Source organism: Athalia rosae, chromosome 2 (genome assembly GCF_917208135.1).
Source record: "Athalia rosae chromosome 2, iyAthRosa1.1, whole genome shotgun sequence".
Taxonomy (NCBI): Eukaryota; Metazoa; Arthropoda; class Insecta; order Hymenoptera; family Athaliidae; genus Athalia; species Athalia rosae.
In genome coordinates, this window is record NC_064027.1 from 18919758 (window position 1) to 18932710 (window position 12953).

Sequence of the window (12953 nt, forward strand, 5' to 3'; positions counted from 1 at the left end):
CCACGTTCCAGGCTACAGGTTTTTTTTTTATTTTCATTCGAATAATAATTATCCATCTTCGAAACGAAACGAAACAAATATAAACATCGGTCATGGAACAATTAATTTCGTACGTTGGCAACACTACGGTATCCGAACTCGACTTTTGTCGTTTCCACCGAACCTCATCCAGACCCAACCATGAAGTATTTTATGGTTGGGTTCTGGTTCCAGTTCCGTGTTTCCACCGTACAAACGCTCACCCCAACCTGACTCGAACCCGATTCGAACCATCGATGGAAACTTGGGAAACTTAGTCATTGTAGGATATTTGCCGTGTCGATTTTCATCGTCTGGAAAGTGCTGCCATCGATAGAGAACACGGAACCATTGCGAATAGATGGAGTATTATCACTACCATTGAGTAACTAGTATAGTATAAAAAAAAATCAAATTAAACAAAAAAAAAAAAAAAAATTGGAGGTAGTAGGACTTGGCGGGCTATTTAGGAGTAAAAATTCAGAATTCTTGCAGGGCAATATAACATTAGCCCGCCAAGTACTACGTACTCCAATTTTTTTTTTTTTTCTAATTTGATTGATTTTTTCAATCTTTATTGTTTTTTGATTCATTGAATTGATTTTCATCATTTGCTTTCCAATTTCGTCATCTTTCAATTAATTATTAGGGTTGTTTTATTTTTATTCCAATCTTCTCTAGAATTTCTATTCGTGTAGCTAAGTTCCATGTACATACTTGGCACAGTAATTGATTTGGATTCTTTTTTTCCTATTATTCATGAATTCTTCTAATCAATCATTAGATATATTTTGATGGTAGTTACTGTTGAACATTTGATGTACTTGCCGAATTTTTTTGCACCGTAGGTGCCTTTTGTGGAATTTCATAACTTTTTGTATGTTCTCAAAGAATATTGCAGTATTGATTACGGTTTCTTTAGTATCGTATTGTGGTAGGATGATCATCAGGTTAGGAAACATTCAGTTACTACCACATCTGAGTTAAGCAATTATCAAAAGATTCCGTAAAGTACTATGCTTTTCTATTCTAACGATTAGTCACTCTGTAGGTTGAGTTCATATACATCAGATTATGTGTCCAATTTAAATAAAGGCTTGATAGCTGCTATTTTGCGAATTGGCTTACACGGTTTTTCGGTTCACTAGGTGTATTTGTGCAATTATATTACAAGTCACCAGGCGTAGTATCCTTGGATCATTTGTTTGACGAAATGGATCTTGGATTCCAAGCTGCATCTTATCAACGTTTGACAACATACCAAGGGAGAAATCAGTTCCTTTTGGGTGACATGGTAGTAAGAGTCCAATTGAGCCGCATTAGTTAGCTTGATTTATGATATCAAAACAGAAGATGATACTTCTTTCATAATCCGTATGATTGTAGGTGAGAGGAGAGCGTTAGTCATAATGAATTAGTACAGTGAGTACGAACTAAAAGAAAACAATTATGGTTGACTTACAAAAACTGCTAAGCAGATAACCAGGTTTCAGTCTGGCTGCAGATTATACCGAAGGGTAACGTAGAGATTTTTAAACTTCATACATTTGATTCACTTCAACTTCAGTTTATTTGTTTGAGAAAGCAGGAACTTTTGGTTTGTGGTATTGGAATTGAAACTGATACGTCCTTCAATATCGGTATGCTTAAATGAGAAGAGGTAATGTTAAACTTCATGAATCAGTATACTTGGTATGACAAAGGGCATAGATTGTAGTTGGCTCAGAAAATGCTTGCTAGACAGGTGACCTGGACATGATTGGGCTGCAGTTCGTACAGCCATAAATCTTGAATTGAAATCATTTTCATCTTCGCCATCTCCGCTGATTACAATTACCGATGATTCAACGAGTTTCCTCCTTGTAACCTCGTACACGGTCAGTGCGCTGGCGAGACACGCGATCTCCATGTTCGATATTCTGATTATCGATAGGGATGAAAAAGAATCGCTGTGCGGTGGCAAACCCTGTAAAGAAATAAAAGCGGCTACGCTGACGCCACCTGCTAGGCGAGCGTTATAACCTTCTTGCTACTTGGTAAAAACATTGAGTAAACTATACTTCGTACTTAGTACTTACTTACTTACTTAGTACGAAGTATAGTTACTCAATGGTAAAAATATGGCGCAAGCCGGAGCAGTGACCAGTCCAAACCGAGGCTTCCCTTCTATACTATTTTATGTTGGAACGGTTCTGGATTTTCAGATGACGTAGCAAACGTACGTGAAACGAGCACACCGGTGATCAGAGATTATCATATCTCAGCTGTCCGATGACCAATTTTAATGAAATTAGGCTTAAGTGAAAGCTCGTCCCCAATTTATATATTGAAAGTGATTCCACCTTTGCTCTAATATTATAAATATGGGAGCTATTTGATGAAACGCGAACCCAACTACGCTTTTCTGCTCTCCTAAGCGGTATAGATACTCGGTAGTCCGCCCGTTCTTTTTAATGTACGTACATACTAGGCGCAAGACTCTACCGAGTCTCTTGATACAGTAGAGTCTCAATTATCCGAGGTTCGATTATCCGCGCCCTCTGTCTTATACGAGGCGTAGGCTCGGAAGATTGTTATATACTACATACATACATATTTACTTCTTGCATATAATACGCTTCTGAACTTGTTCGATATTGTTGTTTATATTAAATGTTGCAAGTTACAGATAAAACAGTCCCACATTATGAACTTTGTTAAGCCAGTAATTCAAGCTTGTAATGATTCATAACCCTTTGTTATTAAATTAGAGCAAAAATGCCTCCGTTATTTTTTCGAATGTATAATACCCCCAAGCTATCCGTGTTATCCGAGATTTCGATTATCCGAGGTAGGGTCTCCCCGCCATATGTGGGATGAACGGGATACTACTATGTATACTGTTTCTTGTAATTCGCCTGCAACGTATTTTCTTCATTTATTGGATACGGATACAACATTAATTTTTGGTTTGGAAAGCCTATCACTTTCCGGGGTGTATTTCGATAAAGCGGAGGGCTCGAACTTGGTGGGTCTTCCTCCCCGCGGCACAAGATTACAATGCAAGCGACCAACAACCGCTCTTTCAGCGCACGCAACAAATACCCCCAAAATTATCCCGCCGGCAAGAACTATCACCAGTGGCAGCACGTCTCCAAATTTTACCGATGTCCACGACTCTTCAGCCTGTTTACGAAGAACATAATACACCAGTTTCCATCAGCCTCCGACGTATGGTTGTCTAGTATCCATATCACGTAATAACCAGGAGTCATGTACTTGCCTTGCTAAACTTGGTGGGCCACTCGGACTCGATTATACGATTTAAAATGCCGCCATCCCTCATCATCAGAATGCTGAAATTACGATCATTTCGATAATTGAATTAATTTAGATCGCATTCCTAAGCTAAAAATACATGAGAATACATAAACAATTGCGAAAAAAATCCAAGGTATACGTCCTTAGGTTTTTGTGATTTTCACGCAAAAAATCAATATTATTTTTGCAGTATTTTGATGGATCTTGATCTCAGCGACGCGAATTCTTCAACTAAATTAGGCTACGACTAAAACCTATCAACAGATAGATCGTTAAATCAGAAATAAAAAAATTCTAGAAATTGGGGCAGGCGTGGCAAAACGAAGTAAGGAAAGCCCGAGCTTCGTGAAACTTAAATACGATAAAACTTCTTTCTCTTATTTGTATTTGAAATAGGTAAATGAGAAATATTTTCAGTTACCATGAGAAAAAAAAAAATTAACAATTATTTCATCGGATAATAATAATAAAAATTATATTAACATTCAAAGTTATTACCATCAATATTCCTTTGAAATTAGTTATAAAGGAAACCGATTTTCAAAATCCAGAGTGATTTTCAAACTCCTTTTGGATCATTTTTTTTGTCAATTCTTACGAACCGGAGTTCCCCGTTTCGTCCCGCCTGCCCCGATATCTTACTTGGCGTCTATGATCCCACGATAGGGGCTGTTTTTTGCGACGGCCATCGCCAGGGATGTTTGTAGCATGGTCTCCAATGCTTCCAGAGCGCAATCGACTTGATTTTCGAGAGCCCCGACCATTGTATCCGTGATCATAAACCCGTACCCGTCTTCCCGGCAGACAGTGTGCAACCCCTCGATATATGTAATCGGTAGTTGCTCGTCCGGCACCATCCTCTCCTCAAATAAAGCTCGTAACACCGGATCAGTTGTGTTCTAACGGGCGGATTTATAAATTGGTGGCGGAACCGCCGTTCATATACTCGTATATCTACATTACGTTGTACGTACTACGTATACCGTAGTTGTAGGAATACGCTTGGCTATATGAGTTCAGAATTACTTATTCTTTGATTGGAAAGATTGAAATTTTTTTTTTTTCTAATTACGCTGAAGAGACTGTACTCCGCGGAATTAGGTGTAACTCCGAATCGGTAGGTGCCATCCCTCAAAAGTCCTTCCATGGTTGTGAAGGGCATGGTGAATGTCTGCACCGCCAAAAAACTGATCAAAGCGGCGGAGTAGGCGGCGATGAGAATGACGGAGGTGAGATGAACAGTAAGGTGGGCCGCTCTGGTGGTCGGTAGCACCGAGGCCAGCATCCCTGAAATATAGGCAAGCAACACGTTCCGGATAAACGAGGAATCCAGACTAACTACCCGTGTCGTAGATATGCGGCACAAGAGTAATCGACGCTGACATGTCCAATACATCTATGCTAATATCCAACCTTGTCCGCAGAATGCCCCGAATACAGCGAGTACGGTACTGCCGAGTCTCGGTCGAGGCGAGTCTCCGTAACGATTAACGTCGTACCGATGCCCCACGTATTCCGTAACGGTGATGACCACGCTCGATAGAATGATCAGAGAACCGAGGGCCAGCCAGATGCTCGTTGCAAAGGGAGCCGTGTAACCCTTCCACGATATGAATAACGACGACGGCCTTTTTATGTAGGTGTGGAATCTTTCCGGTATACGAATTATAATAATTATTTGCCGGTGGCAACGTGCCGACGAATGCCGTAAATAAAATCTCCGTTACCCTCGCGATTCTCACCTAGAGGATATGATCGGTATCGTGAAATCTACGGCATTGATCCGCGTCGACGTTAAGACCAATTCACTGGCCGCGAGGTCGGCGACTTTGTCGATCAAAAGGGCGATCATCCCGTTCCAAGTACCGTTCGGGGAAAGGACACCCCAAGCCTTTCCTTCGACGTATCGGAATCTGTGCGCAGTAAACAAAATTGATACATTGCGAAGAATGGAACCAGTGGCGTTACGATCGCGTTTCGATTTGAAATATCGTCCCTGATAGGAAAACGATAAAAAATAGAGGAGCATCGGAAAATAGGCGTGGTCACTGAGATTTTTCGATTGGTATTTGGCAATCGGTATTGGCAGCGGGGTTCTGATTATTTCTGGTCCTGGCCTCGGCGCATTTCGTGTCGGACGCCGATCGCTACACCCCGAAATCCGATCGTGACGATTATACCTGAACCATAGGTTGAATCCTCATGATTCGATTTCTGAGGGTGGCAAAAATCGTTCGTGCACAGCGGCTATTTTCCGAAAGGCGTAGGCGACGAGGCGATGGGACGAAAACTGACATTTTCGAAGAACGGGGATCGGCCAGCCAGGATCAATATTTTCGCAAAGAGTCCGCCAGGCAACTAGAGGAACTAAGAAAACGGAAGGAACGGAATGAGGACACGGCCGAAGAGGAGAAAAACGGTGAAAAACCTCACGAGGTATCTGACGAGAAAGACCCCGGGAACAGATCGTGCTGTATCGACGCTGCATTGTTGTGAATGGCGAGCAGAAGTCGACGGTCGTCCGATGCCAACAAAAACAGGTCTTGTATCCGGTGTAACGCATACGATATGACGAGGATCACGTCTTGATATTTATTTATCAAATCATAATTACTCACGAGCAATTCATATTGTCTTCCAGTATATCCAATATTCGACCGAACATTCCACCGATTCCGATCATTTCTCCGTGTTCATCGTTCAGGATCGTCGACATGGGTGGATTCTGTGGAAATTACCACCAAATCCATGACGAATGCGAAGGTGGACAATGGTTTGAAATAAGAATATGAGAAGCCCGCACCTGTATCGACGTGACCCAGAGTGTTTTTCCAAAAAGATCGGCTCTTCGTTGGTACAATCCCTGCAGGCCCGTTATCCTGACGCCTCCCTCGGGTGTCCAGATTGCGAAATTCGAGGTCCTCAGTACATCCCCGGGTGACACGCGGTAGACCTCTGTGATCACCTCGGTCTGCCCCACGTTATTTGATACCATGAACTCGCAGTCGAAGGGGATATTCATGCCCTTGAAAAATTCAGCCGGTTCCGTGCCCTCGCTCAAAAACATTATCCAGGTCGGATAGGCCATTGTTATCCATGTTGAAATCTGCTGTATATATACACGTCAATATACATGCCTATCCATATGACATCTGTGTCAAGTATTGTTCATAATGAACCCGTATTTCCGTAAAAAGTATATTCAATTTATGCGGTGGAGGATCGACGATTCTAATAAAGCCGCGAAGGATTCCGGATTGATTCCGATAACAAAAATGTATGCGAAATGTGAACGTGTATAACACAGGGAGTATTATGCGTAACATCGAACCGGCTGTAACTTTCTCGCCGTGCTTGATTTTTTATTTCTACAAGGAAATTCATAAAACTAAAGGAACATTTTCATCAATTACTGGCGGATGAATTTTCCGAAAAAAATATAAAAAGTTGACTCCAATCTTAATTCGTTTGTATCGCATTACGACTGACTCGAAGAGGGAGAACTGAATCAAATTGGCACAAAGAGTCACAGGCGGGTCGTTTTGGCGTGAAATGCTCCTTAGATACTTAACAGTTTACAAGGTATGCGGATGTAATAGAAATGTGTGGGATCCAGCGGAGCTTACTTCTACGATATCATTAAAGATTTACGTTTGTCAGAAGTTGGCGGATGTCGCCCTGATCGTTGAGGATGACGAAGAGCGGTCGCTTTATTCTAAAGTAGTCGATTCCGACCTGCGAATCGGTTTCATAGACCAAGACGTTACTTGCGCAATGCACATTGTAATACTTATATCCGTCAAATCAGAGTTCGTGTGAACAGGTGATAAATTTATCGGTAGCGTGCACAACTAGTCGAATTGAGTAGGTAGGTTATATATATACTTTGCTCGTAAATGTTGCGAGGTCCATGATCGCCGTACGCGTGTGACGTTCTTGAGAGAAGTACCTCTGCAGATTCAGCAGCCGTACAGCGTTTCTAGTTCCTGAAAATTAGACACGTCACTGTACCGCGATAAAATCACGCCGAGAGTGACATTTACGTCATGATATCGCATACTGTTATTCGTTTTTTGTATAATATCGTACGTATACCGTCCGGGGAAGTCAGCGGATCGACCGTCGCGTGCAGCAGTAATATGCAGGTGTTATTGAAGTGGTCGTGTATGCCTGAGATCAAATTCCGGTAAACGTAGTTGGGCCTGATTAGTTGACAGAATCCAATAGGCTGGAGGGAAAAACTGGTCGTCGCCAGAATCAGGACTATCCGGACCGGCGTCATCCTTTGTATATGCGACGCGTCCGAGGTAGAGATGGTGATTTTTCCTGCGTTGGTTCACCCCTGTCGGCCTCCAATCGTAGATCTACGACACGGTTCGAACATACACCAAATGCCTGGAGTACGTTACCGAGGTTTACCGGGGGCTGGTCGGTTTGTTCAGTGTTTAGCTGACCTGATGTCTGCGCATACGATCCGAAAGAGTATCGGATGTTTGTTTTAGCCTAGAGAATACACATTAGAGCCAATCATCGTTTCAACCGTGTCAATAATTCGCTTACAGATACTCTTATTTTTATTTCTATGTACATTCATCGTAGAAATTTATGGGCATTAGGATGGGTCAAAAAAAACTTTAATTTTTTTTTTTTTGAATCTCACACACAAAATCTTGTCGCTAGGCACCTTTAGAGAGTACTCACCCATTATGGACTCTTAATATTAATGGGAACATTATCCTCATCGTAGATTTCTATTTTCAATTTATTTTGATATTCAAAAAGTCATATCTCATCGCCAATAGCATGTTAAGCCCGTACCATGTCAATATTTGTAGGAAATTGAATGCTCTGAAAAAATGGTCTCTTATACTTTTTCGATAAAACTTACCATTTCAAAGATATTCCCATTCGAATTCCAATATGCAGTGCATATGAGAAAAAAAAAAAATTTTCGAAAATTCGAAAAAGTATAAGAGACCATTCTTGTAGAGCGTTAAATTTCCTACAAGAATCAATGTAGCTTATTCGATAATAATTATTACTCAGTCAGTAACAAAATTCAGAAACAAAAAGTTATTCCTTAAATTCTTCAATTTTTGACCTTCAATATCTTTGAAATGGTAAGTTTTATCGAAAAAGTATAAGAGACCATTTTGTCAGAGCATTCAATTTCCTACAAATATTGACATGGTACGGGCTTAACATGCTATTGGCGATGAGATATGACTTTTTGAATATCAAACTAAATTGAAAATAGAAATCTACAATGAGGATAATGTTCCCATTAATATCAAGAGTCCATAATGGGTGAGTACTCTCTAAAGGTGCCTAGCGACAAGATTTTCTGTGTGAGATTCAAAAAAAAAAATTAAAGTTTTTTTTGACCCACCCTAATGGGTATGTTATTTTTCTTTTCACTCACCACAAGCTGATCAGCGTATTTCAGGACCCTCGAAATTGCGGGGCGAATAAGGTGAAATTCCCATTTTTAATTTACCCTCGATCATGGCCATTGATCGACTGCGGCGAAATAATGATCAGCCTGTGTAACGAGGACGTCAGCGATGGGGCAAGGTCATTCGTTGCAGTAATTACGAGAAACACGATCACAACGATCGATTATATCGGATCCCACGTATAGACGTACCATATACCATACCTCGTCGTTGACAATGATGCGGACGGCCACGATGCCCTCGAGGATAGTTCTATGGAGTTATGAGTCGGTGATCTAGGCCAAACTGCAACACAATTACGATTACTGTATCATATAAATAGTGCAACTTCACATAGAAACAGTGACGATAAGAATGTGATGACCCCAGTTGCGGTTTTTTTTTTTACCCAAAGTCAAATAAAATAACAGATACATTGTTGGATAGGAAATCGGAACAATTAAATTTAGGATTTCTTATTTTCGTGGAGTATTCGGGTGACAGCATACTCCTCGAAGGATTTTCCTTTTTCCTCGAATAGATATCAGATGTGGATGTTAGTAATATGGTATCCATTAGCGTTTCATGTTTTTTTTTTATTCTTATCCGCGTTTGCGTTCGCGTCGATCATCGCTTGTAAGATATCGATCTTTAGCCGTAACTGATCACGAATTATCAGATACAAATACAACGCGCGAGATTCGGCCCCCCTTTATCATTTTCACGCAACTCCAGTCAAAGTGGGTTTGTGATTAGAACAGAGAAATGTAATTCATATCTACCCGATGATAAATTCACCGAGTTTATATAGGTGAGTCTCACTCTCGGTTTCGCGCACAGTTTTATATTATATTCTGAAACTATATGCGGCCAATGATCATGTTAGTGCTTTGTCTTCTTATACTTCTTGTCGGCTTGGCCACGGTAACAGTTTCTTCGGGTTCGTTGCAATGATTTTCTTTCTGATAGTTATCACATAATTGTGCACCACGTGTCACAAAAGTTGTCGTTTGTTGAATTTTTCTTCTTACAGCCGATCTAGAATCGAGATTAGTCAATGGTGATGTCGCCACGTACACGGAATTCCCGTGGATGGTAATTATTCACATTTTATAATAAAATCTTCGTATCAACGGTTCTTGTATAATACTCCGTTACCTCAACGAGTGTACCCATAAGCAAGAACCACGCTGTCAAAGAAGAATCATAATTTCCCAACTTTTAATCGTTTTTACGCAGGTATCACTCAGACGAACGACCTCCAAATCTCATACCTGCGGGGCTGCGATCGTAACACCTGACCACGTGATAACCGCAGCTCATTGCGTCGCGGAGTAAGTGCAGCCGATATAAGAGTGTTGACAAATAGTCGAATTAAAACACGCTATGAATTCGACCCCTCATTCGCGGATGTGACAAAAAATATTTTCAGCGACGTTCCCACTCCAATTTCACCGGACGCCCGCTTCGTTGTCACGGGGCAATTGAGTAACGTAGCGGGGGGTAGAGCCACCGATGTGGCAGGGGTGCGAATTCACCCTGAATATGACCCAAGTGCCACCTGGCGGAACGATATCGCAGTGCTCAAACTCGCCACACCGATTCCTTTCAATGCCCTCGAATTGCCGGTTCCAATCGCTTCCGCGGACGTAGGGGTCCAACCGTGCATTCTATCTGGCTGGGGACGCGCCTACGTGAGTTTGAACTTTTGCATCATTAATAGTCAATCAACCGATCGGCTCTTCCCCCTTCCTAGCATTTAACGATCTTCCAGCCATTTCTCGGCTGTGGCAATTAGACGCGCAATATACCCGCGAGGAATACTTCTGATCATCTTATTTTCGCAGACTCCCGCCTCGGGATTACCGAGCCGACTGCAGAAGCAAATATTAGAGACGATGACCAAGGAAACCTGCATCGAGACGTGGGGGAATAGCTCCATATATGATTCCACGCTTTGTGCAGGGGGTGTACTAGGAGAAGGCGTATGCTCGGCAAGTTAATCGATCTCTTTTGTAATACCAAATCTGTTTCACACGGTCCAATTACTCTTTATTATTTTCATATTTTCACAGGGCGACTCCGGCGGTCCTTTGGTATGCAACGGAGAACTTGCAGGTATCGTCTCCTGGGGTAATCTCTGCGCAAACGGGCTACCTGATGGATTCACACGTGTATTTTACTACCGAGATTGGATTCTGGAAAACATCGCCGATGTTACACCTCAGGAAAACAGGGCTGTACTCACAGATTAATAATCATGAATACTCGGAATATACAAACCTATACCTGCGCATATACGGTCCCTCGCATTTATTTGTGCGAAAAAGTCATTTTGTGATGTGGCTGCCAATGATACCCACCGTTTTCCCATCGTTCCTACGTATCCCAATCTTTTTGAACCTTCGATCGAATTTTTTCTATTTGCAGAATTTGAATTTTATTTGATTTATATATTTTTCCCACGAATTTCGGGTATACGTATAATACGGTGTAATACCACGTCGAGCTTTACCTTCATATAATCACGCGAAAAGCATGGATAGAAAAAAAAAAAAAAAAAAATGGAATGGAATGGAATCTTAATTATTTGAAACTTAATTATAACCCTCGAAGCAGGGTATATTTGAATGTTTTTTTCGGTGACACCCTTCTGATACTCAGCTGTCGATAATTGTATATTAATTGCTACGATCACGACACACGTATATATACAACACATATATAACGTATACATACGTAAGGTATGCATGTACGAATGAGGGGCAAAGTGTAATTGCGATAAGCATAACCATACATATAATTACAATTGTATAAGCAATTGAATGTTGTTTTAGAATTGTATGTAGAATAATTGTAGTTTAGAATTGTTTTTTTTCGGTATGAGTTAATTTTTTGGGTAGGTTGATTGGGGGTGCGTAATAGGTAATATGTTCTTAGATAGTAACATATGGATCGTTGGCGATAAAACGATAAGAAGGAGCTAAGTTAACGTCACCACGCGTAGCCAGTGCGTTTGTACGCCGAGGCGTTATTAACCGATCGGCATATGCATAGGAGGTATATAAGTAGGGCGCTTAGAACGGGGGCACGCATTTAGCGCGAAGTTATACCGTATAACAAACGGAAAACAATTGATAAATAAGGTAATAACTTTGGACCAAAGATGGCAAACAATCTGCATCGAGTTCTCATAGCAGTAGCCTTACTGTTTGCGATTTTTTTTGCGAATTTCGCCGAGGCAGGTGAGTGTGTAATAACGTCGTTTGTCAGCTGCTGCAATTTCTCGTCTCGTCAACGACTCGTCATTTTCATTGATGAACGGCAAATTGCACATCAAACTCCAACCTCGTAATGACAATTCGATTCAATCGAATCGTCGCGCGGGCCTAATACCCATACATTACATCTATATAAAATAATTTTACTGCGAAGTAGTAACTTTGTAGATAAAAAAAAACAATGCCATCGCATATTGCCGTATGTGTATCGATAGAATATGCAAATCACGTCGTATGAATATTCACTGCGGCGGATATATTGTATTCAACGCATTGACATTGACGATAATATCAATGTGGTTCGCTTGTCTCTGTGTTTTATACACACGATTTGTTACAGAAGAGGGTGATACCAATGGATCACCACCAGTGGGTCCCGACGACTCGAGACCTGGCCTTCTTCCCGAGCCGTTGATAAACTCGAATAATTCCACGTGGTTCGATATAAACTACAATGAGATAAACCCAGGCCTACTTGGGTATTTGCGTAATGCTCTTTCAACGCCGAGACAGCTCATCAGGAGCGCCGTCAATATGTTATTGAAAACTTTCTTCAACCAGTGTCTCCCGTGCACGCTATGGTCCGCCATACCGATACACATAAAATGTGAAGACCGCTGCGAATGATCTTCACAACTAAAGGGATCTCGAATGAGGTGCACCAGGTCAATCGAATAACTACACCATGAAAATTATCGTGTTGAAACACTATCATCTGAAAAATTGTAATTGTTTAACGAATCATAATATACGAGATGCGATTGTACTGTATGTGCTTCTATCCTATTCGTTACACATCCAACCTCTCATCGGGTGCAGCGATCTAAGAAGAAAAAATAGAAAGAGAAGAAAAGTAAAGCTGCCGGGTGGGAATCTTCGATGGAGTACCTATTGTAAATAAGAAAAAATATCTATAACC

General features: G+C 41.2%; 2 protein-coding genes across 23 annotated transcripts; one reads left to right on the plus strand and one right to left on the minus strand.

The window, feature by feature from the left end:
• Positions 1–576: 576 nt before the first annotated feature.
• LOC105683013 (probable glutamate receptor) lies at positions 577–9688 on the minus strand. 20 transcript variants are annotated; one of them, XM_048649590.1, is made up of 15 exons: positions 9536–9688; positions 8978–9059; positions 8741–8860; positions 7408–7821; positions 7204–7304; positions 6970–7053; positions 6122–6427; positions 5937–6043; positions 5061–5231; positions 4732–4967; positions 4391–4605; positions 3961–4217; positions 3281–3353; positions 1481–3183; positions 577–1345 (listed from the first exon to the last, which is right to left on the minus strand). In XM_048649590.1, the coding sequence occupies exons 4-14, from the start codon at positions 7598–7600 to the stop codon at positions 2932–2934; spliced, it is 1995 nt and encodes a 664-aa protein (XP_048505547.1). In that variant the 5' UTR covers positions 7601–7821; positions 8741–8860; positions 8978–9059; positions 9536–9688; the 3' UTR covers positions 577–1345; positions 1481–2931. The 20 variants fall into 20 exon arrangements, with proteins under 20 accessions (XP_048505547.1, XP_048505559.1, XP_048505546.1 ...); XM_048649602.1 differs by lacking the exons at positions 8978–9059; positions 9536–9688 and having other exon boundaries at positions 1481–1663; positions 1856–1984; positions 2241–3183; XM_048649589.1 differs by lacking the exons at positions 8978–9059; positions 9536–9688 and having other exon boundaries at positions 7408–7682; positions 7773–7821; positions 8741–8878.
• On the plus strand, positions 9425–12805 carry LOC105683014 (chymotrypsin-1-like). 3 transcript variants are annotated; one of them, XM_020850700.2, is made up of 7 exons: positions 9425–9564; positions 9787–9848; positions 9993–10087; positions 10186–10447; positions 10601–10747; positions 10829–11998; positions 12375–12805. In XM_020850700.2, the coding sequence occupies exons 2-6, from the start codon at positions 9846–9848 to the stop codon at positions 11006–11008; spliced, it is 687 nt and encodes a 228-aa protein (XP_020706359.2). In that variant the 5' UTR covers positions 9425–9564; positions 9787–9845; the 3' UTR covers positions 11009–11998; positions 12375–12805. The 3 variants fall into 3 exon arrangements, with proteins under 3 accessions (XP_020706359.2, XP_020706357.2, XP_020706358.2); XM_020850698.2 differs by having other exon boundaries at positions 9550–9693; XM_020850699.2 differs by having other exon boundaries at positions 9550–9693; positions 12378–12805.
• The last annotated feature ends 148 nt before the right edge of the window (positions 12806–12953 follow it).